The 25,063-nt window shown below is 38.6% G+C and overlaps 1 protein-coding gene across 4 annotated transcripts in view; it reads right to left on the bottom strand.

Moving 5' to 3' along the window:
* Rnf145 (ring finger protein 145) overlaps positions 1–24,644 on the bottom strand; it is a 43,819-nt gene extending 19,175 nt beyond the window's left edge. The window contains exons 1-4 of one of the 4 annotated variants that reach the window (XM_063230714.1): positions 24,626–24,644; positions 17,893–18,117; positions 12,919–13,027; positions 2,759–2,850 (exon numbers count right to left, since the gene is read on the bottom strand). In XM_063230714.1, coding sequence (XP_063086784.1) covers positions 2,759–2,850; positions 12,919–13,027; positions 17,893–18,076 — 385 coding nt within the window. In that variant the 5' untranslated portion in view covers positions 18,077–18,117; positions 24,626–24,644. Of the gene's footprint in view, positions 1–2,758; positions 2,851–12,918; positions 13,028–17,892; positions 18,118–22,883; positions 23,262–24,157; positions 24,458–24,625 lie in introns of those variants that run through there. The other 3 variants (XM_063230713.1, XM_063230715.1, XM_063230716.1) reach the window with 3 other exon arrangements.
* Positions 24,645–25,063: the final 419 nt, after the last annotated feature.

Genomic DNA, 25,063 nt, shown 5'->3' on the forward strand with positions numbered 1-25,063 from the left:
TGCCTGTTTCAACTAGTAATTCTGAATAAACCAAAATCACGAAGCACTCCCTGGATTTTAGAATTCTACTATTAGAAATACCTTCAAAAAATCTTAAGCATTATGGAATATTCAAGTTCTCTACTTTTCACTAAGTTTATTATAAAATGGAAGAAAAGAAATAGAAAATTACTTTAAATAAATATCAGAAGGTGCTATTGAACAGTTCATGAATATTATTCCACTTTTGTTACCATCAGAAAATTTAGCTGAGTGAAAAGGTGACCGTAAGCCACTGATAGGCACAACGTAAGAAAAAATCTCTCATGCTTGGATTAAGGTGCACCCAAAACAGAATTTTATAAGCTTTCTAACTCTGTAAATATGTCTACAAGTGAATGTTAACATTATTACATACACTGAGTCATAGGATACGGTCATAAAGTAACGTTTTGTCTCTTGCTGTCTTGACATCTAGTATGTGGAGATGAAACCTAAAACAAGCCTCATAACTTCTAGTCTAATTTAAATTTCAGGATCTATTAACAGTAACCAAAACTGCGGAACCGAGTTAAAGTTGAGATTGTCTTACTGGACCTCGGGCTTCCTCTCCTATAGTGCTAGAGAGGAGAAGCCTAAACCCTAGACAAAAGGCAGAGTGGCTATGGTTACCATCCTCCTCTTCCTACGCCAGCACACCTGTCGCTCATCCCTGATTCACCTAGCTCGGCGGCAGGCAGGAGTGATGAGGACGACACAGGAAAGCTCCCTACTAGCTGGCTGCTTTCCTCATGACGTGCTGCTGTGCTCTCTGGCCAGGAAATACTTGTAACTGACCCACCTTCTCCTAGGCACCTTACGGGTCCCTCTGGCTGTTCTCCTCACTCTCTGTCCCTTGCAGCACCCTTGGTGCTTGGTGTGCACCCTCCACTGGCTAATGTGGACCCTATTTTCAGTCTCTGGGAACCTGAAAAGTTCTAATGCTGTTTGGGTTTCCTCATTGCTTGATGGGCCCTTCTGACTGGAACATAAGAAAATCCCAGAGATCTGTGTCCTTTATCTTCATCAAATTCATTTTTTTGTCTTCACAAATTAGAAGACACAGGAAAACCCTACAAGCATTTGCATTTCACAGTCAAAAATACTCTACAGGCAGCTAGCCTATCACTAGCCTTTTACATCGAATCAGAATTGAGTCATACCATAATTTAAAATTTCCTAGCAGCTTTACTTCAAATAATAAAAAGAAACAGGTGAAATTACTATGCTTTCAAAACATTCCAAGTATTTTCACATACAGCATAATTCATTCACTGTATGCAGAGAGTTGAATGATGCTTTGTACTCTTCTCTGTGTACCTAAGCTGGGTGAGCATCGCAGCCCTCAGCTGGGAACAGCCGTATTTCAAGTGCTCAGGAGTTATGCTGTGAGACTGGGCGTGCGGCTCTGTGTTTCCAGGCCCAAGTCAGTGCACAGCACCTCCCATGCCACAAGAGACACGTGACTCGTCAGGGCCACTGCTGAGCGGGCCACACTCAAAGGACTGGGGAAGTTCTTTGGAAAACAGAGCCATCGCTCAAGGACTCTTCCTTTAATCTCCAACAATAAACTTTTTTAAATCTTTCACATAAGTTAAAGAATCATATAGTAGGTTTTCTCTCTTTTTTTGAGGGGGGGGATTTTGGCAGGGTAGGGGTCTGATAGCTAACTCCAGTTCGTATTGTTTTTAGGTTTCAGTCAACATTTCTGTGTTTTTTTTTTTTTTTTTTTTTTTTTTTTTTTTCTCTTTTTCGTTTTTATCGGTACCGGGGATCGAACTCACGACTGCCTGCTTGCAAGGCAGGCGCTTAAGCCGCTGAGCTAAATCCCCAGCCCCAACATTTCTGTTTTTAACATTCTACTATTTCAATGTTCCAATAACACTGTAAGTTCATGATGTTTCTGCAATTTTTTTGACAGCAGGGTGATGACTTTCAAAAACAATAATCGCAGAAACTATATATTTATTTTAATATTTCTAAGTAATAATTTCCTCTGCTTAAAAATTAATCTTCCCAAATACTTAAAATATTCTTTAAAAAATTGGACATGATGGCTCACACCTGTAATCCCAGCACTTAGGAGGCTGAGACAGGAGGATCGATGTTGAGTTCGAGACCAGCCTGGGCTACAGAGTGAGCTCAAGGCCAGCCTAAATTGTATAATGAGTTTGATTTCTCAAAAAAACCAAAAAAAACCAAAAATGTTTAAAAACCATCAGTAACTATGGGCTGTGAATATATTGCTGATTTACTATTATCTTGTCTTGAAGTCCTGTATCGCTTTCATTGTTTTGTTTTGATTGGCTTTATTTTGTTTGGCTTTATTTGCTGTTTTGTTTTTTGTTTTGGTTTGGTTTTTTGTCTTTTTAAGACAGGATCTCACTACGCAGCTCAAGCTGGCCTTGAGTTCACTTTGTAGGCCAGGCTGGTCTTGAACTTGCCAAGATCCTCCTGCCTTAGCCTCCCGCGTGCTGGGATTACAAGAATGTGTCACCACACTCAGCTGGTTTTATTCTCTTTAAATTAAAAAAAAACTATAGATATACAAACTAAATGCCTATGTGCAAGGAAAAAAAAAAAGACTAAGAAAATATAACATTAAATAATGGTTGTATCTGGAAAGAGAGGTCATTAACAGTTATGAATTTTTATGTAAGTGACCACGCACCACTTTTATTAAGAAGTATAAAGAATGACTGTTTCCAACCCACACTTTTGATTCTTTAACAATACATACCTATTAAGGCTGTGGTAAATCGATTCATGGAAAGAGGCTCCAAATACATTGGTCCTTCATAGGCAGACTCCAGTTCACTCCTGACATAGTCCCTAAATAAGAAAAAGCTAAGAATGTAGTGGATGGAAAAAGCTGCTGTTCAAGCTCATTATTCTCATAAAACATATATTAGTAGGATTTCTTTTTCTTTCTACATCTAAGGAAACACTTTTAAAGAATTATATAAATATGGTGGTCACCTCTGTCTTCCATATATTGGAAACAAACACCATTTATGGAAATTGAACTTTACAACAGAGAAAGCTGCCATAGCTCCACTTTGTGGGATTTTCTTTTTTCCATGCCTTATTCATTATTTTATACCTAGAAAAAAGTTAGTTAAGACCTCATTTCTCAAACCTACTTTCTCTTCTTTTTGCTTGCTTAACCATTACATTATCATCCCCAAAGTTTATTCCCAGTTATGTTTTATCAGATACAGACAAAGCTACAATCTAATGAGAAAACTAGTTTATAGCATAACAATTCTTAAATATTATAACCTTCAAAGCTACAGGTAATCTATGATAGGACTTACTCAAATAGGCTAAATATTTATTTTGAAACAAGTATTAAGTGACAAGAAATATTTTTTTTTTAGTTCATTTACCATATGAATATTGAAAAATAGAAACTTTTAGTAAGGAAAAACACTTTTACACTGCAAAAATATATACAAGAACCACAAAAAGAAATTTTTACTGGAAGTAACAAGTGGACTGCTAGAAGATACTTGCCTTAAGTTCTTTTTGAATCAAAGGGAAATATGTGTTTTAAAAAACCCTCTTCTTCAACTGTTGAATGCTTTATTCATACACTTTAAAATAATTTGAATGTTTCAAGTATTTCTGAACTAACTCAAATTGTGTATTTACTTTTTCCATGAAATTACTTCCTGTTACACAATCAAGTTGAATTCCTTTAGCACAGCAAAGCAAAACAAAGAATGACCCTTACATAATCAAGCAGCAAAGTACTGCCAAGAATTCTAATTTTAAAACTAAAAATTATTTTTTTAAAAAATAGAAACAGTTTGGGGGATGACTAAATAAGCTCCATAGGGAATCTAGCAATTCTCTTCTACTGCTCTCTAATGACTGCTTTTAACATAAAACGTTTTCATATTCTCTACCGCAAGAAAAAGCCAGATTCTCAGAAGTGTTTATCAACCAGGGCAACCATGCCCTGAAGGAACATTTTGCAATGTCTACTAACGTTTTTAGTTGCCAAAACTTAGGGAAGAGTGCTACCAGCACCCAGTGGGAGGTAAAAGCCAAGAAAGCAATTACACATTCTACAATACATGGGATCATTCCCCAAAGAATTAACCTGGTCCAAAATGACTATCACACTATGGCTGAGTAACCTGGTTTTAATGTAAAGAACTACAAATGTGTCTGCAAGTAACACACAAATTCTGATCACTATAGGTAATCACCAAAGTAATTAGATTTTTTTTTTTGTCTTTTTCCTTTTTATCGGTACTGGGGATCGAACTCACGACTGCCTGCTTGTAATTAGATGTTATATAGTTATAAAACAGAATGCTAAACAAGAGAATTATAAAATTTAAAATATGTACATAAATACTGTTAATACTTACAAAGTCTTTGAAATGCTACTAAAGAAATAAATGCATATTTAAAAAGAGACAAAACTGAGTCTCCATACTACCTGAGCCTCTAAAGACCAATAAATGTTTTGTGGACATGGAATATACTTCACAAATGAGATTCAGCTGAAATGGGACCAAGCAAAACCCTAATTCAGCAGACTAGAAGTTCCCAGGGATTAGAGAAGGGTGAACAGAGATAATTCCTTAATAGGTACCGGGTTTTATTTTGGGGTAATTAAAATGTTTTGGAATCAGACAAAGGTAAGGCATTCATGTAAGTACTATGTACCACTTTAAACTAGCTGATTTTACAGTTGTTGAGTTTTACCTCCGTTAGAAAGATACATGATTAGCACATGGGCACTAGCCCAGAGGAGAAAAGCCAAAAGGTACCCCATGAGGGTCTCAGTTCCAGCAGCTTTCTTACTCAGGGCTGAAGGAGACTAGTGTAGATTCTGTGTCATGTTTACTTTCTCATTTGATTCTGTCATCGTACTGTTGTTGATGATTTATACTGTAACTCAGCAAACTCAACATTACAGAAGTGCTTACTGGCAAGACTTCCATTATTTTGCATTATTTCACAGCTTTCATTATCTACTTTTTAAAATACTCTTGTCTTTTCCTAGAGTTTCTTTACCTTAATTATTGAACCAAATCAACAAAACTTCTAAGGAAAATTAACATGCTCTGTACTTTTTTTTTATTTCAAAGAAATTACTGTGTATAGAGTATGTTGCTGGTACTCTGCTGGATCCTGTTGATACTGCAGCAGCTAAGACATAGCTCCCACTATGGGAAAGCTTACAAACTAAGAGAGAACCAGATAAGGTTATAACTATTAATGATGACTATGAGAAGGGTGGGATAATTACAAAGTTATTTTAAAATTATTATTTAGCTCATACCTCTAATTAAAAACTTCATCTTTTATTCTCTTCTAAGTTTTTTTAACTTCTAGATTACTTTCATTCAATTAATTCCTTCTTTCACTTTAAGTATCACTTATTTTACTTACCATGGTATAAGATTCTAAAAGGTTTTAATGTATGTATTTCCCTTATTAAATTCTATTTTCCATTCCTTTATTTTTTAAGACTCATTTCATCGTTTTCTTTTTAATTCTTTTTCACTTTCTTTTTTTTTTTTGTCTTTCGTTTTTTTTTATCGGTACTAGGGATCGAACTCACAACTGCCTGCTTGCAAGGCAGGCGCTTATGCCACTGAGCTAAATCCCCAGCCCCTTCTTTTTCACTTTCTGTATATTCATTACTTTGTGACTTGCAGCAACAACTCTAAGATACTAAGAGAGGTCTACACTCCAGGATAACAAATAGTCGACCTTTAGGTTCTAACTACTACAGCCTGATGCAGAGCAATTTCTTCCCACTATTTCTTACTTAGTCCTCCTCTGGGAACCTAGAAATAGTTCTCGCCCAGTGCTGGAAATTTTCTCACTTCAACCCAACTGATTCCATGTATCAATTAATCTAGAAATTAAATCTTCCCTAGGTACCACCTGAACTCTTTACCTTTTACTAAAATCCTTTCTCAAGACAGTCCAGAATCCTCCCTGCCTGTAAGTCTCATATCACTAAAGCCAACCAGGCCCAGAAAGTCAGCAGCCAACCCCTTGGGGCCAGCTGACATGAGCTTAGCGAAGGGCCATCTTACTGGAGATGGCAAAACTAGTACGCCATACAGCCACTACGGAACTGTCTCTTCTAAAAGAATATTTTGGGACCGCATGCTAAACTGTATAGAAGTGAAATTATGATCAATGTTAGGAGAATCTCTATATCTAATGCATCCATAACTTCAGGGCATCTCATTCAGCAATGAAAACTTTTGGCTAACCTCCCAACAGGGACGGTCACTCACAAGTTAAATAGAAGGAAGGAAGAAAGGAAGAAAGCCAGGCAGGGAGGCTGATAGACAATAAACTGACAAGAAGGATCCAGAGGAGTTATTCAAAATTTTTGTAAATCATTTTAAGTCAACTATTAGTTGAAGGAAGAGCTATGAAATTCTAATTTTAATAATATGTTGTATAATAGTTTAAGTATCAGATGAGCTGTTCAAGAAGAAATTTTCAATTCAGAAGATTTAAATGGTAAAATGTATTAAGTTAATCATAAGTGGGAATTCTTGCCATTCTGTTTATAACTGAATAGAATCTTTTCCTGCCTTTTTCTTTTGTGCAATCCATAGAAGGTTGACAATCAACCCCAAGCACTAATAAACCAGACACTCTGAAAATGTTCTCCAGTCCAGTGTCTTCTCTTTTTTTAACTGGAACTGTTTGGGGGCTTAAGTAATGTGCAAGATGCATGAAAAAGGCTTCAAGGATAGCTTGCAATTAGGACAAGTTCTTATTATACAGAGGCACACAAGTTATAAAAATAACAAAAAAATTCTAGGAGCTCACTACTCTGATAGAAAACTTTTATATAATAGTCTTTTAAGCAACCTAATTGGACAAGCTAGGAACAATGGGTATATTCTGGCCACTTAAGCTTTCAAAGGATGTTACTTGCAAAGAAATCTAATCCTGTTTCATACAAAAGAAGGTAGGCAACCCTCCAAGCTATTTTCATAATATGTGCAAATAAAAAGCACCACTCAGTATAAGAGATCCCAGCAACTACAATGTTCAAATACCTGCATCTAAGTATATACTGCACATACATAACACACTTACTAGATCCTCAGCACTATCCTAGCAACTGAACTACTCCTCTAATCAAGGTTTATTTAAATTGTTTGTACTTGACATCTCTCATAGTTTCTTTCTGGCCCCCTTGACATTTAATACTTGGATTTGATAATGTTCAAAGGAAAAAAACAAGAAATACAGGTCAATTTTATGCCTGTCAAAATTTAAAGTTTAGCATATAAATGATAAAATACATTTTAACAATTCCTTAGGCTGGGCAAGGTGGAGCACCTCTGTAATCCCAGCCAATTCTGGAGGCTGAGGCAGGAGGACTGCTGTAAATTTGAGGCTGGAATGGTCAAGGCCAGACTGGACTAGACAGCGAGACTCTGTCTTAAAAAAACAAAAACAACATAAAACCAATTCTTTATAGCAGTTGCTCTCAACTAAGGATAGTTTTGTCCCATAAGACACAAAATATGTGGCAATGTCAAAAATTACCATTATGTAGTGGTTAAAAACCCAGGGTGAACTAATATTGTGACAGCGAAAGGGAAAAAGCTGCTCAAAAGGAAAGAACAACCGGAATGGGGGAAAAGAAAAAAGAGACAGGATGGATAGACAGACAGACAGACAGATAACTATGCTACTAATCTCGATTAGTTCACTGAATAGAACGGTTTGTGCTTACATTATCTGATCAATTTCTCATGGCTTTATCTTATAACCTGAGCAACTACTTTTAAGATAACCATACACAATATATTAACTGCTAGATTCCCCATCTGAGACGCAGCACAATCATCACGGCAATGGCTCAAAGCTGTGCCATGATAATGCACACCTCCTTTTTCTCAGAAGCCCCTATGGCTTCTCCCTCCCAAAAGTCTGCCAAAGCTCAGGAATGTAAAGATTTACCCAATCTCCTTACAAATCAGCTCACACCAGCCACCAGAGCCCTACTCCCTTCAGAGCCTACATCAAGCAGAACCTGCCCTTTGTCTGTAGAGAGCTGCCACAGCCTTCCTTGTGGTGACTCCCTCTGGCCCTCCCCGCTTATTAAACTCTTTTCTTATCTACTTGCCTCCTCTCTTACTCTACACTGCTCTAGATTGAGTACAAATCACTCAATAATTAACCAGCTAATCTCCCACTGTTTTGAAATTCTGTATCAGTTTTTATTTTTCAAAATTAAAAAAGAGAAGAAAAACAGACCCAAGATGACATCTACAACAAAGAACAGGCAAGTCCAAAATGCTACCAGATTCGAGATAGAGAAACTCTTATCTACAGCTTTGAATTATGCTAGTTTTCATCAAACACTGGTCAATTTTCTTCCTACCCAAATGAAAACACTAGTTATAAATGAAAAAACTCAGACTGGCTAAATAAGGTGTTTTGTTCTGTTTTTTTAAGGAAGTTGATTTTGAAGCTGCCTCGCGAAATCTGAACCCTTTTAACTAAAAATTTCAATCTTAACAAACATGTCATGTTCAAAATATTTATTAAAAGTGGTATGTCATGAATAACTCCCAGACAGCATTCATGAGAAAGTATCATACAGCATAATTTATACTGAGGAAAAACATCAATGCCATGTCCTGAAATTCACTCATTTAATACTAAAACAAACGCCAAGTTCCAAAGTAGTACCTTAACAAAGTAAACATTACTGAGAAGTGAAACTAATTTTGCTCCCACTGATTATGCTGTGTCCCAAGAAGAGTAAGAAAACCTGGACTCAAGTCTGAGACTGCTCCAGCAGTTTGCCCACTTCAGCTTTTTTATTTGTAAATTCCAAAAGATTAACTTCAGAAAGATTAAGGTTGGTAAGCAGCAGAGAAAGAGCTTCTCCAAGATTTTGTGTCCAGATGCTGAAATACTGCAAAGTGAGAAGGAGAAGGAGCGGGAGTGGGCCCCAGGATGCAGCAATAATTTGAAGTGGGAACTGAAGCCCTCTCAGAGAGAGCAGAGACAGATTTCAAAGAAGAAGGAGTGGTGTCTTTTTTCCTGAGAGGGTACTCCAGGGTGAAAGGGGCAGCTCAAACCTGTAGACCCACAGTGACTACTGGTGACCTCAGAGCTCTCCATGGAGAAGCACACCAGTGTAACAAAGCAGTGGCTGGTGAGTTATTTGGGTTCAGATACCCCCAGCAGAGGGTGACCGGCCAACAGCCATTTTGGACAGGGTCCTACTGAGTTCAAAACTCCCAACAGCTGCAAGGCTGGCTCCAGCTAGCAGCTCCCAGGGCCAGGGTGAGACTGCCCAGTTTAAGTCGGCAGGAAATCAGGAGTCCAAATTCAACCCAGCAGGAGGGGCACACAGTGTTACAGGCTCAACAACTGGGTTGTTGAGTACAGTCTTGCTAGAATTATCAACTACCCCACCATAAAGCTACATGCAGTTTGCTAGGATTAATCAGCTCAAATCTGCCCTCATTGTCTACCAGTGACAGCAAAGACAAGCCTTGAATCTTCTTTTTTTTTGGCCTTTTTCTTTTCTTGTATAGTGTGGCTTTTTTTTTTTAATCTTCGTTTTAAATGAATGTGAGTTTTTTTGCTGTTGATGTTCTAGTCTTGTTTTTATGTTTTTGATGTTGATGTTCTAGTCTTGTTTTTATTTCTTCCTTCTCTCCTCCCCATCTTCACTAGTTTCCCAAAGTCTGCGTAATCTTTTTCTGTCCTCTAGCCTCCCTTCTAATTTTTCCTCGTTTTTACCTCTATTTTCCTAAGCCCTTTTAAATCTTCACTCCTGAGGGTAAAAGCACCATACTAAGAGCTTATTCACTGTATAAAATGTTCTAGCTTGTTTCTAGATTTTGTAATATACCCACAAACCTAGTTCATAAGCTGAAAGGTGGCAAGTAAATAGTTACCTCAGTTTGTCATTCTGTAGGTTGTATTTGATGCTACTGTTATTGTTGTGTTAGCCAAGGTAGCATAACTGCTCTAACCTGCTGTTCTTCCTGATATACCAAGACTGACACTGCCTAAGGGTCATAAACTACACTAAAGCCAGTGCCAAACAACCAAGGGCTGGACCGACTAGGCAAACTTCTCATTCCCAAAACACAGAAGAGGTAAGCTCTTGCTATAGACTCAAAGGGCGAAAGTCAGCTATACCTGGAAGACATCTCAAAAAGTCATTTCCTAAAGGTTCTAAACACTAGCAATAAATGCTACTCACCATGAGCAATTTATAAGCATCAACCTAGGAATTAGACAGACAGACACAGAGAATAGAAAATAAGAAGACACTTATGAAGCAACCAAGACTTCCAGCTTACCAGAGGCAAATTCAGGGAGCAAAGAGGGGGAACAATTTGAAACCTGGACTCTGAAGTGTTAACAGTGGAAATAACAAAGTAGATCAATCAGGCACTAAAATAAAAATCAAATCAGAAATCACTTCTCAGGTAACTACAGAGATGGTGAATAAAAATAGAATTGATTTCATCCATTACTACACCACAAAGATCTAAAAAAAAGGAAAGAACAAGTTCATGGTCTTTTAACGGAGAATTAGCTCTACCTTCAATTTAGATATTTTGATTGAGCATCAAAATCCTAAAAAGTTAGCATCACAATACAAGTTAAAAAATCATTTTTAAATATTAGTGACCCAATGAAAGGTTCAAAAAACATAGCTGTGATTAAAACAAGACACAAGAAATTAGTTAAAATTTACTGAACACTTACTTTTATCAGAAATTGTGCTCAGAAATATACACTTCATCCTACCAACAATATTACAATATTGCTTTAAGATACTACCACCATTTTCCAGGGGAAACAAGTAAGAATGGCTTGACTTTCTGGACACCCAAAGTTACAGAGTAGTGAAAAAGTGACCTGGAATTTTAATCATCCAGCCATGCATCCAAGAATCAGGGGAGTGCCTCTTAGATGTGTAGGCACTCGTCTGGACACTGAAATGGTGACCTGGACCCTAAACATATGCTTTACAAATTTCATTTTCCACAGTGAACAAAGATCAAGAAGTATTTCCAACCCGGCCCTGAAATGAGATTGAGAGGTATCCAGAAAATGCCATAGGAACACACTGTGTATACATTTGGGGTTAGCTGTGCTGGACAAGAAGGACATCGAGTTGTCCAGGTCAGTGTTGGTCCTCAGATGCCTAGTAACACAAAATAACAAGCCGATGTCTCCACTTTTAAGTGGAACACAACTTGAGTTGAACAACATGAAAATGACAGGAACCGCAGCACTATTCTGGCAGCTCCTGAATTTTTAACCTGGACATCAGAGGACATACCCTGGCAGGAACAATGACAGAAGAGACCCCTGCAGGTACCATTATGAATACAGCACATCACCCAGGTAGGGACTAAGAAGACAGGTGTGGGAGAGTGAGAAGCTGATTTCCTGGGAGACAACTCAAGGACTGTAAGAAATTAGAAAAAATATTAAGGAGGATCAAAACTGTACACCAAGAAGGGATAAAAGCCAGTAACTATTTAGTTATTATGATTATCTGTTTGCATTCACAAAAGCATGAGAACTATAAGGTAAGAAAAACCAAGAAACGAATACCAGAATATTAAGTCTCTGGTAATGTAATTTCAATTGACTTCTATTATCTTTAAAATTCCTACATGTTCCAAAGTTGTCTAGAATGAATATTGTGATTTTACAATCAGAAAAAAAGTGTATGTTTTTTAAAAACTTGACGATTAAATTCTAGAAATAAAAAATACTTTTTCTAAGAATCAAGCCAATACCAAAATCTGAATTTCAGACTTATTACAATATAACTGCTAATCTCAGAATTGGGACTATATTTCATTACTAAACACATTTCAATCAAAATTATGAAATTTAAATTTCAAAAGAAATTATATCTAAGAAATTTATTCTACTTGGTTACATTTACAATGTCACTTTCATCACTTATATTTTAACATTTTGGTAAAAAGTAGGAAGCTGACATTCTTTGGCAGAACTCAGTCTTAGACTTTAGTTCTGTTAGACCTAGATAAATATTACTGATATAAATGGATAAGTTCTGAGCTAAAAAAAATAATGTATTGCATTCTGATAATAATATATTGTATTGATATATATGTATTAATATATATTGACATATGATAATGTATTCTGGTAAGTTCGGAGCTGAACAAATAACGTATTCATCCATTCTACATGCCATATCTAATTCTCACGTGTCACGTAGAGCTAATTCTCACGTGTCACATACTGATTTTTTTGTTTTTTGTTTTTTGAGAAAAAGTAGACTCAAGTCGGTCTTTGCTTCCAAACTCACTAGTACATAGTCCAGGCTTAGCTTGAATACAGTCCTGCTCTGGTCTCCCACATGGTAGTGTTAATGGGTGTTACACCATGACACCTAGGAAGAAACTGATTTTCTAGAAACGCTAAAAGTAATGAAGTCCATAAGAATTAAGATTAGGGGGCTAAGGGTTTAGCTCAGCAGCATAAGCGCCTGCCTTGCAAGCAGGCAGTCATGAGTTCAATCCCCGGTACCGATAAAAAAGAAAAAGACAAAAAAAAAAAAAAAAGAAAAAGAATTAAGATTAGGATGCTTTTCTAGTCTGTCTTTAGAAATTCTTTGCTCAGGCAATATAGAAAAGCTCCAAAGTATCTTTACACACAACCTGAAAGCTTGCTTAGTTTAAAGCTTCTTGCTAAGGGAAAAAAATAAAATTCAAGCCTAATGCCAAATTTACTTAAAAAGTTAAGTATCAGAAAGATAGGTTTCATATACCTACCAAAGACTTAGCTTCTTAACAGTGCTTATGAAAAGCATTTCACCAGCAAAAGAAACTTTAAATTCAGTCACATATTTCAAAGTGCAGTCCCACTTACCTGGAGATTTGATGTCCAGCGTAGAGGAGCAAGGCGGTCAAAAAATATAAATAAAGCTGAACCAGATGCTGCCTGGGCAAGGTGAGTAATACAACACTTAAGATATAACCTGCAGTAGAAATTAAGAGATGTAAATAAAATGTAATTCTAACCCAGCCTCCCAATTAACTACACCAGAAAGAGCTTAAAATAGATTACTTTCCATTTAGGCTTCAACTTCTGAGGATTTTTTTATATTGCTATCAAAGTTCATGGAGCACAGTAATTATTATGAGTTTTTTTGTTCAAAAATGTTTTAGCATTGACACTTTGTGTATAATTTTCTAACTACTCAATACAGACACAAAAGTATAACATGACTGCTGTTAATCACGATTGCTCAATTACTTATTTTACATGGATTGTCTCTCTTACTTTTTTTTTTTCCTTTTTTATCGGTACCAGGGATCAAACTCACGACTGCCTGCTGGCAAGGCAGACGCTTATGCCACTGAGCTAAATCTCTCTAAAGACAGAGAAAGAACTGGATTTCCCTCCCATTTGATTTCAGAATCTTATGTCTATAACTTCAGAACTTTCTCACCTACATTTCAAATCATTCTACCTAACGTGGTCCTTTCGCTTCAAAGAAATATATGGGACTCTTCCCCATCTTGGAAAAAGCAAACACTTTTCTTCAGTGATTTCTTCTAATCCTAATTTTTTTCATTCCACTGGCAAATGTTTCAAATTATCTGTACCCAATAGCTCTACTTTGTAACCACCTATTTCCTGTTTTCCATGATCCACAAACCAAAAACTCCCCTTTTTTCTTCTACTATAAGGAAACTCTGAAGTAAAAAACAGCCTACTTGTCAAATGTAACACATCCTGCCTACCCTTGGTGTTATGGTCTGTATCTATGTCCCCCAAAGCTACCTGGTAGGGTGTTTCTTCTTCCCTGGTTCCTCCCTTAGCACTCTGCTTCTTTGTCTATCATGAAAAAATAGCTTTCTTCCACCCAGACCCTTCCATAAAGCTGATTATGCAAGGACTGAGCCTTCTAAAGCATGAGCCATATAATACACCTCTTCCCTAAATTGCAGGGTCTGGGATTCTGTCCTAGTAGTGAGGAAATTGACTAAGACACTCAAGTCTTATCAGCTGAGGCAAAACCCCATTATTCCCTGGCTATGTGACACAGATTTCCTCTTATCTTTTAATGCTCCCCCACTTCACTTTCTCTAAAGCACAAAAGAAATCTGGTCCCTAAACAACTGCTTGTCTGTGAAGAATTTGACACAATGTATTTCATTGCTCTGAATATTGAGGTCATATACGTCATCCCATTTATATGTTACACATCGTTTTATAAAGCTCTTACAACAATTACAAAAACATATCCTCATTTCTAAGTGGACATTCTGTACCTCTCCACGCCCTGGAGCCCATCTTCTTACCCTGAACAAGTACAAACTGAACCCCTCCTTTTCCCTTAGTGAGGGAGCTCAACCTCCTACTCTCCAAAACTCTTTTCAGTTTTTCTCAAAACCTGAGTTTTGAATGAGTAAAACTCACTATTCATTCTTCAGGGCTCTCCATAACAAAGTAGATAATGATGAAACTAACCTAATATAATTTATAATTAAGAAGGCCAAAAAAATTAAAAATGTAGACTTGCTTAAAATGACACTGATGAATCTATTAATTTTTACTATTTAAATATGTGACAGTACTAGAGGAAAACAGAGTCCTGGATTAAAATAGTATCCCTACATATGGAGGTGGCAGAGTCAGCTACAAAATATACTGTACACGGGCCAGGGGTTTAGCTCACGGGCACAAGCACTTGCCTAGCAAGCACAGGTCGTGAGTTCATTCCCCAGTATCCATCCCCACGCCCATCCCACCCCCCAAAAAACAAAGACATACTGTACATGTAAATAGCCTTTATTGTCACTCACTGGATGAGTGGATGAGAACAAGGAAGTGAAAGTAGCTCTGATCTTTCTAGTCTGGGTAATAAAGAAGATGGCTTTGCTATTTGCATGGGAAATAAAAGAGGCAGAAAAGGTCTGAGACGAAGTAAAGGTGCTAAGTTCAGTGCCTGAAGACAAGTGTTTGCAGAAAGGTCTAAACACGTGGTTAGAAATCTGTTCACTATGGGTCAGACACTAGCTAGGTACTGCCAATACTGACACAACAGACAACACTTTTCTGAATGTAAAGCTCACAGCCTAGCTAGGAAAAGAGGTTAAGTACACTGACCCTCAATGCAGCATACTAAGAACCATAATGGCATGTGAACTATGGGTCACACAAGAACTCCACCTGCAGACTAAAGTGGTCCAAAGAGGCAGTAGTAAGAAAAAACAGACCTGTGGCCAAAACTGTGACAGCCACTCAACAACCAAAGATGGAAACTGAACACAAATTCTGGGCAATATCAATGCTTAAGTCTAAAGACAAAAAAGACTCAGAAAGAATGGTCAGAATTAGGAGCAGAATAAGATCAACGACATTTTCAAAGAAAGGAAAAGTGGTCAGTGGCTTCATAAATGTGAAAAAACCTGCAGACCAAGGACACATATGAGGCTTCAATTTTAGTAGGTCATTAAGGGTTTCAGTGATGGCAGTTTCAATAGAATTCCACACCTAAAGCAATGAAAAGAAAATATCTACAAGTGAACTTAACAACAAATGTCTCAAACCTATGCGAGGAACTTTTAAAACACTCCAGAAGTGTGCAAAACAAATCTTGAACATAGACTTTGTGTTCTTACACGGAGAAGAGCATTGAGCTATCACTTTGTACTAATTTAAAATGTTAGTAATAATGTAATCTCACTAAAATGATTAACAGATTTTTTTGAGGACTAAACTAAGTTCTCCAGAAAACTAACAATAAAAACACTGAAGAGGAAATAAGGAAAATGAAGGGTCTACTTATTAGCTAAGAAAATACAATCTAAGTCTTCAATATATAAAACACACTGCTAATAGTCCACAAATGGGCAACAGACAAAAAGACCACGAGAAATGTTCAGAATGGAGCAAATATCTGAGGTGGAGACTTCTGAAAAGCTACCTACAAAATATAAAAATAGCTGTAATACACTGTGTGTGTGTGTGTGTGTGTGTGTGTGTGTGTGTGTATATATATATATATATATATTTTCTAAGTGGAACAAAGACATAAGCATGAAAAATGAAATCACAGATTAGAACCTTTGCAAAGTATTTAGGAAGCATTATTATACTTTAAAAGGTACTCCAAATAACAAACTGTTCAAGTTGAAAATATCAGTTCATGTAAACCAAATCTCTACTACTACATACAGCAAGTGTTTTTTAAGAAGACTCAGTTAATTCCCAAAGTTTAAGCCAGAGTATGAACTTCAACTGTACCAAGGCCGATTCAACTTTTAAAATGAATCTTTCTTATTATTAGGCAGATGTTTTTATGATAAATATTTTAATCTTTTCATAAATAATATATGATAAGCACATTTTTAAAACCACAGTGTGTATTACTTTGCTGATTTAAGCTTAAAATCTAAGCCAACTACCCACTTGTAACTGACTGGAATTACTTTCCACAAATTGGCAAACATACAGAGCCTTTAATGAAGGGCTGACAATTACAGTGTTCTGCACCATAAAGGCATCTTATTTCACACATTTTCCTAAGGTAGTACCGCTGACAAGAGGTGAGCTGGCTCTAGTATACGGTCTCTTGTATTAGAACACTCTCCCCATAGTGGCTCACTTGGTTCTCTCCTAGTGGCATGAGGGTTTTCAGGGTTGGGTTTTAGAATTCAGAAAGTCCTGCAGATAAAAATAAGTCTCACAGAAGGAGAATAAATCTTTCCCAATTTTATAAAAGATAAACATTGTGGTGAACAAATTCTAATAGCAAAAATACTAGCATAAAATCACTACACTACACTCTTTAAACCAGGTGCAAAGTTAGGCAAAGGCAACGTTAATAAAAACATCACATTACCTATAAACGAAATAATCATTTAAATTAAGGATACTTTTATTCTCGATGAATTTTATCTCTTCCATGCCTGTATTTCTTGACTTTGTTTAATTTTTAATTTTTATTTTTATTTATATATTGGTGGGGTACCAGGACCTTGCACCTACCAGGCAGGCACTTATGTCACTGAGCTATATTCTCGACCCATAATTTCTTTAATTTTTCATTTAAAAAAAATTGAGGGTTTTATCACAACCCTTAAAGTACATCAATTATAATGCTAGAAGTGTCTTTTTTTTTTTTTAAGGAAGAAAATATACTGCAATACCACTGCACACATTTCATTTAACTGAAATGAACACTTTATCTTCAACTAGTATTAATACTTTAGTTTATCGGGGCTAGGGATGTAACTCAGAGGTAGAATGCTTTATCCTCATTACCACAAGAAAAAAAAAGAGAAAAAAAGAAAAAGCCAGGCATGGTGCACACTTGCACTCCCAGCACTCAGGCAACATGAAGATTGTTACAAGATCAAGACTAGCCTGGGCTACAAAGTGAGCTCAAGGCCTGCCTGAACTGCATAGTAAGGCCTTGTCTCAAAAAGACCAAAAAGAAAAAAGATAAAAAAATTTAGTTTGTATTTGGAACAGTAAGGAATATTGAACTTAATAAAATTGACTTTTTCCCACTACCAAGCTCTAAAATAAGAACAAATTAGACACAGTCAAATGTACGCAAAAATACTTCTTAGTATTTATATCTCATCATATAAAAGTTAAAATGTTTTCTTTTGCAATCTGGTTATATCTAATAAAACACTGCCTGCTTTCCTCTAGCCTTAATAATTCACATGCAATAAGACAAAACTATAAACAAGACGCACACACACTCATTAGTGACTATCAGTCACCTCAGTTAAGTGAAACTCATTTTACTCAAATTCAGAAATACCTAGACATAAATCATAGTATGTTCACAATCCAGTTAGAAAATGTGATGACACTTACCTACATAATGCATATTAAGGGCCAAATACTTATACTGGAAAAGAGGGTGGTTATTGAGGCTACTTCTTTGGATCTGCTGGAAAAAGGAGCTGACATCCCATCTGTACAGGACATCCAACAGCATGATGCTGGGCACCCGCAGAGCCACATTTAACACTGCCTCGAGTTTCTCCTTTGCAGCCATTTTTACACTTTGTTTTGTTTTTGTTTCTTCGTGGAGTAGACCTAAAATTCAGAAAACAGTATGTAAAAAATTAAACTACACTAGGTATCTTATGTATCTAACGCATAGCCACATACCATACAAATATTAAACCTCGGGCTAGGGATTTAGATCAGCGGCGTTAAGTGCCTTGCAAGTGCGCAGTCGTTGAGTTCAATCCCCAGTATCCAAAAAAAAAACTAAACCTCTTTAACCACATCTACTTTGTGGTATTTATGAAACAAGCCTTAGTATTGTGTTTTTGCACTGACACTTTCAGGTCTGCCCATATTTATGATTCTGATTAAATGACAACAAAACAAAATTTTTAAAAAGGCACTAACTCCAAATATAAATACTTAGCAACCATACACCTTGTAAGAATATTTTTCACTTTTGTCCAATGAAATTTGAAAAAAAATTCTCCAAATATAAATACTTAGCAATAATATACCTTGTAAGAATACTTTTCACTTTTGTCCAATGAAATTTGAAAAAAATTCAATTGTATATAGCTGAGATTTACATGACTCCTGAAGAGAGTAAATCTTAAATACTTGCTAAATGAAAATCTACTCAAAAAAATTTTTACAAATCCATGTATAGCTTGTGGTATTTTATACTCTATTTGTCTCCTTATTCATTTACAATCAAAACACAATAGGCAGAAGGAACATTTACAATAGTTTCCTTGAATTATTAAGCTCTAAAACCTAAATTCCCACTCAAGAGCATCCGAAGTTCAAGGCTAACTTCAACTTTTTCTAAGACAATAATGTATAATATATTTGCTAGTGCTGATTTCTTACTGTTTTTTTTGTTGTTGTTGTTGTTTTTTGTTTTTGAAATTCTGTATTATTTCTACCCTTTTTTTGTTTCACTTTTTAAAAAAAAGTTCAGGGCTAGCCTGGGCCATAAAACCCTATCTCAAAATACAATTTAAAAATGTAAAAAAGGGTGTGAATGTAGCTCGGTAGTAGAATGCTTGCCTAGCATGTACAAGGCTCTAGGTTCAATCCTTAGTACCCCTCACTGCCCCCGCAAACAAGAAAAACCAAAATATCTCTTCACAATGGGAAAATACTGATCAAATTTTTCCCTTGGCATACACGCATGTAGGCACACTTAAGACAGGCACCGAATCTTTTAGGTCTTTCCTTAGGTGCTGAGAAACTTTTTTTTTTTTGAGATGGGGTCTCGCTATGTAGTTCAGGCTGGCCCTGAGCTCACTTTGTAGCCCAGGCTGGTCTCAAACTCGCAATGATCCTGCCACCTCAGCCTCCCAAGTACTGGGATTATAGACGTGAGCCACCACGCCCGGCTGATGCTGAAAAGTATTAAGAGAAAGAAAGAAAAAGGAAAAAAACAGCAGTTATCAGGATCTTGAAAGGACAGTCAACTTTATATGGTAGAGCTGTACATCAATCCAAAGCATTCTGAGAGTGCAGCCCAAACAAAAGTAAGCAAAACACAATTTAAGAGAAAAGATAATTCTGGTTTGTTGACTTTGACAATGTCCTTCTAAGAATTCTGCTGAGCAAGCTAAACACATTTCCAGCTCTGGCAGTAATTTTAGACATTACAGGACAAATGAAAATATTTATTTCTGAAGAAAATTGCAGTGACAGATTGCTATGCTATGGTTAAATATTCACCAGTATTTTCCATCTTGCCCTCCAATTCGCTTAACTTCCGAAGTCAGACAGTTGAAACTCAAAAACAGCTCAATTCAGCACAACATTAATACAAGTTATTATATGATCATGTATCAATACTTATAACCCAAATGTTAAATGTTATTCAAATACTACCAACAATATATGTTATGAATAAAATCTGTAATTCTGATTACATTAAATGAACAAGGCCCAAGACCTTTGAATAATTTTCTCATACAATATGATTATCAAAACCAAATAGCCTAAAATAGACCTAAATAGACCTAAAGCAAGAAAAGCACTAAAAAATGAAATCTCTAATCAGCATTTATTGCAAACTACACCATTCAGGAAACAACTAATTTCTGTAAATGCTTGAGATTAGTCAGCCCACCAGAGTTACAGGTTTTGCATTCGTGGGTTGAACCAACCTCAGTTCAAAAATATTGGGAACATTGTGTCTGTACTGAACATGTACAGACCTTTTGTTTAACTATTCCCTCAACAATACAGCATACCAACTATTTATACAGCATTTACATTCCATTAGGTACTATAACCTAGAGATGATTTAAAATATACAGATGTATAGCAGTTGTATGCCACCTATGTACAGGACTTGAGTTTCCACAGATTTTGGCACCTAACAGGCTTCTAGGATCAAAATCCTGAAGGCAACAGGACAACTGTATTTTTAAAAAAAAAAATCTTGGGGAAAAATACACTAACATAATATCAGGAATATCCTTTTAGACAGCTGGTCTAGGGATGATTTATTTTTCTGTTTGCCAAGTTTTTTTTAGACTACCATTTATCATTTTAGGGGCAGAATTAACAAATTATTGATGAAAAGTATAATGTAGCTAAGCCACCTAGATGACTTGAGAAAACACTACCTTTAGTGGTCAAACTGATATTCTTTTGAGAATTTATTCCAAAATATATGAGTATTTATCCTCACCATCCACAAGACACAAGAAAATCGCCATGTATTGAGATGACATTACACCTAACAGACTTTATAATAGGAAAGTAACTACTTCCATATCCTAGATCCAATATAAATCATTTCTGGTTTTGTAACCACAACGCAGGGGAGAGCTACTACTAAACTGAAACTTGTGTTCAATATTTTATCTGACTTTGGGCCTTCCTCATGCTTTTAATGTTTTGTTATTTTTAAACATACCCAGTTTCACCACTTATCTTAAAGGGTAAAGAAACCCAGTTATTTGCTATAGAGGAAAAAAAGTCTCCTTAATCATACAGAAAACCAGCTCTATTACAAAAGAAGTCCATTAGCAAAATGGTGCATATTCTCTCTTAGTTTCCAACCAAAACCTCACAAATATAACAAAAAAGCAAACAAAACAAAAACCCTTGGGTCCCCCTAAAGCTGCCAATACAGAAGAAGACCCAAGAAGAAACACAGATCCTCCAACTCTATAGCAGTCAACTCAAGCCTCTGATGAGGAACCCAGTCAGACCTCTGGAACAAAATGAAGTATAACCATTTAGTAAATTTATTATTTACTAAGTATTTCATTTGTTTCTGCACCTGGGTGATATTTTAACAAGTCACTCTAAACTGGCCATGGTACATGGAAAATCAAATAGGTTAAAACCCACATTCTTCAAGACCAGGGAAATATACATGATAGGTACTAACCATCACAAGTAAACACTGCACAGTAACTGGCAGCACACTAACACCCATACCAAAACAAAATTCTGAAATACTTGTCTTGATTACAGACACTGTATCTGAAATCGCTTACACCTGTCACATCACTGTGACAACGAAAACGGCACCTCCTTTGCTGAGTTACACAGATACACACACCTCCAAAATGTTTGTTGCAAGCCTAATTTATTCCTTCCCTGTATTTACTGTCAGTCAGAGCTAGTGAACATGTCATAAGGAACATGTCATAATGAAGATCAAAATTCTCTTAAAACTAAAATAATACCAAATAATTTTAGAAAAAAGAGCTGAGAGCAAAGAAAACTTAAAGGTCTGACACAGCTAAAGCCAAACATACAAATTTTCTGCACTTTTACCTTTAAGATCTCAAAATTTTCCTGAACTGCAAAAAAAAAAAACTGGGACACAATACTCCAACACAACATCTCTGCAAGTTGTAAACTAAATGTGACTCTCCTTCAAAGATGCACTACACAGTGAAACAGCTTTAGAAATAAAAAATAAATAAAAAAGTTTGAGAAAGACTTTTCAAAATCCCTTAAGAATAAATGCTAACCAAAACAAGTTCCTAACAATTTCAAGAGATGACTTTCTCAAGCTTAGAAAAATCAGTGGCATACTTACAGACACAGTAATGTGTAAGTATATACAATGTACAGTTTACCATTCGGATCTGTGGGTCGGGACATTCTACCCTTTTCTGAAAATAAAGCACTTTGGTTTTGAATACAAAAAAAGCAAACAATTCATCCTAACAAAATCATTTTTAAAGTGGGCCTCTGCAGAACACTGGTAAAGTACAAACAGAAATGGAGTGATTTTTCTACTCCCCTAAAAAGCTTCTCACGTCTCCTATGCTCACCTCCTATGCTCTCCTCTACACAAAGCAAAAATAAGAATGACACATGACTTAAGGATAAACTTCTGATAATTTAGATAATTAGTAATATAGGTAACTCAGGATTGAACATTCTACATCCTTTTCTCCCCCAACAAAAGAGGAAAACCAAAAATCACTGTTCATTATTAATCTTTTCTTTGTCCCAACAAGTAAAAAAAAAAAATTCTACCGTTAATTAAAACTAATCTTAAAAGATTTTTCTGGCTGTCCATCTGTTAGGATGGCAAGACTTTAAAACGAAAAACCGCAAAGCTAGAGTCTGAAATCCTAAGTAAACTCAGCCCAGCACTCAGCTAAAGCGAAAAAGAACGCGTTTCTTACATAAGCATTGGCACGTTTTAAATATAGCTGGTCCTTCCCACACCCCTCATTAGCAGCTAACTTTGTATATCTCTGATTTTCACACAAACTACTAGCAAAAACGATTTCTCATCATCTCTAAAACGGCAAAGATATGCGTCCCCTCTGAAATACAAAGTATCTTGCAACTGGAGCAGACGGAATAATAACAGTGCTGCCTCCTACCATTGGGCGCCTAGCCTGGGTCACGGCTGCAGCACTGACAGCTCCCCCTTTTTGGTAGGATTCGAGTTTAGGACTGCACACTCCGTATGTCAAAAAATAAACACACACAGTCCTCTCCTTTCCTTCCCAACTCGTTTCCTGTTTACTGCAAGCTACGATGCAAAGACATCCATTAATCTTTGACGCCTTCTCACGGCAAAGGCCCTTTCCTCTCTGCCTGCGCCTCCTCCCCCTACGCCCGCTGATCTCAGCAGCGTTTGAACTATAGTAACCCCAACCCAGCTCGCGCACGCAGGAAGCGCAGCAGCAACAGCAACGAGTCCGCAGCCGCCCGGGGCTAGGGGATTAGTTCAGCAAAAACTCTGCCAAGAGAGGCAGGGCCGGGAGCTCCCCTCTCAGTTTGCCATGGGTGCTGGCTCAGCTTTGCCATATACCAAAAGGCTCACCAAAAAAAAAAAAGGGGGGGGGGACAGATGCTAGCAAAGTTCACAATCCTCGAATGGACTGGGGGCTCATTCCACCAGGGAGGGCTGGGGGCTCAAGAGTCCGCGGGTGGGGAAAGCAGACCTACAGGGGGAGGACCCGAAGGAGCCCAGGAGGAAGAGGAGAACCCGGGCATACGGAGCGATCAGCTGCCTTCTTTCTCATGGTTAAGAGGTTGACACCGGATGAGCAGCAACGGGTCCCCACCTGAGGGAGAGGGTTTGCCAGGCCTTTCTGCACCCCCCCCCCAAACCTTACATTGCCTGAAAAGGGTTGTTTGGGGCTGCGTACATCAATAAAGGGGGAGAGGGAGAGAGAAGGCAAAGTGGACAAAGAAGCAAAAAGATAAAGTTGGAAATGGAAACTGGGAAAAGGAGCGGGAAAGGGGCATCTCTGGAAGAGACTTGGATAAGGCCTTGAAATGGGGGCGCAGGGGAGACGCGAGACAGTACCCCCCCACACCAGTAAGAGCACCTCAGGAATGCGCGGGGTCTCCCCCGACGCAGCGCGGCGCGCACAGGGCTGCAGGGGCGGGCACGGCTCGGCGCGGCCCGGGGTGGGCAGGGCTGGAGGGCCCGGGGGCGAGGAGCGCGGAAGGGGCTACAGGACCGGAGGGAACTCGGCCGGAGCTGGGCAGGAGAGGAGGGCGAGGGGCCGAGGAAGGGGCGAGGGGGTGGGGGAAGCAGCCGGGATCGGTGGGGGAAGGGAAGGGAGGGACGGCGCGGGAAGCGGGCGGGGGCCGCGGCGTGGGGATGGGGCTGAGGCTGAGGCAGGCCGCGCGGCGTGGTCACCTCGGGCTGCGGCCTCGCTCCCTGCGGGGCCGCGCTGCCGGCTGAGGGCTCCGCAGCAACCCGCTTCGCGCTCGCCCTCCTGCGCTCAGGCGGCGGCGGCGGCGGCGGCGGCGGGGCCGGACTGCGCGGCTCACAGCGGCGGCTCTCCTGTTCTGAGCCTGGGTTGCTGCGTCTCGGGCGGCGGAGGCAGCGGCGGCGGCAGCGGTCCGACCCGTACGGTCACCATCGTCCGCGGCGGCGGGCACCCCCGGGCCGAACCCCTCAGCAGCCGGCGGCGACGGCGGCGGCAGCCATGGCCTCCAGCTCGCTGCTCCCGCCCCCGGCGCTCTGCGGCGCCCAGCCCGGCTGCCGCGCTCTGCGCCTGCGCGAGTCTAGCCGGCGCGCCCCGCCCCCGCGCCCACGCGCCCTCACAGTCGCGCGCGGGGTGTCTTCCGCGCCGCCTCCGATGTGCAAGCTGGAGACACGAACCTGTCCTGGCGCACGCGAAAGGCTGGTGCAGCTATGGAGACGGAAATCACGGCGACACATGTGCTCGCACTGTGACACGCGCCATTCTGACACATGTGCTCTCGCGCGCGCCCCAAACCCCCAGGAGCCGCACGCGCTCTCACCCACACGCACCTGCAGAGGCCACGTGGGAGAATGCCAGGGGCCGATCCTGGCACGGTGCAATCGCAGTAGCAATGATGCATGCGAAAATGCTTAACTCTTTCGCTGTCTGGATTAGACTGCCCTCTCCACGGCGTCAGGCAGGTCTGTGAGGCCTCAACGATGCCAAGCATAGAATGGGCACTTAGTAAACCTCTCTTGAATAAGATGGGGATGAGGGGTAATTGAATGAATTGGAATCGTTCACGGATCATCTTTAATTTGAAATCCTGACTCCTTGGTATAGTTCAAAGCATT

This window comes from Cavia porcellus, unplaced genomic scaffold (genome assembly GCF_034190915.1).
Source record: "Cavia porcellus strain 051 isolate PalLab524CR breed Dunkin Hartley unplaced genomic scaffold, mCavPor4.1 scaffold_19, whole genome shotgun sequence".
Taxonomy (NCBI): Eukaryota; Metazoa; Chordata; class Mammalia; order Rodentia; family Caviidae; genus Cavia; species Cavia porcellus.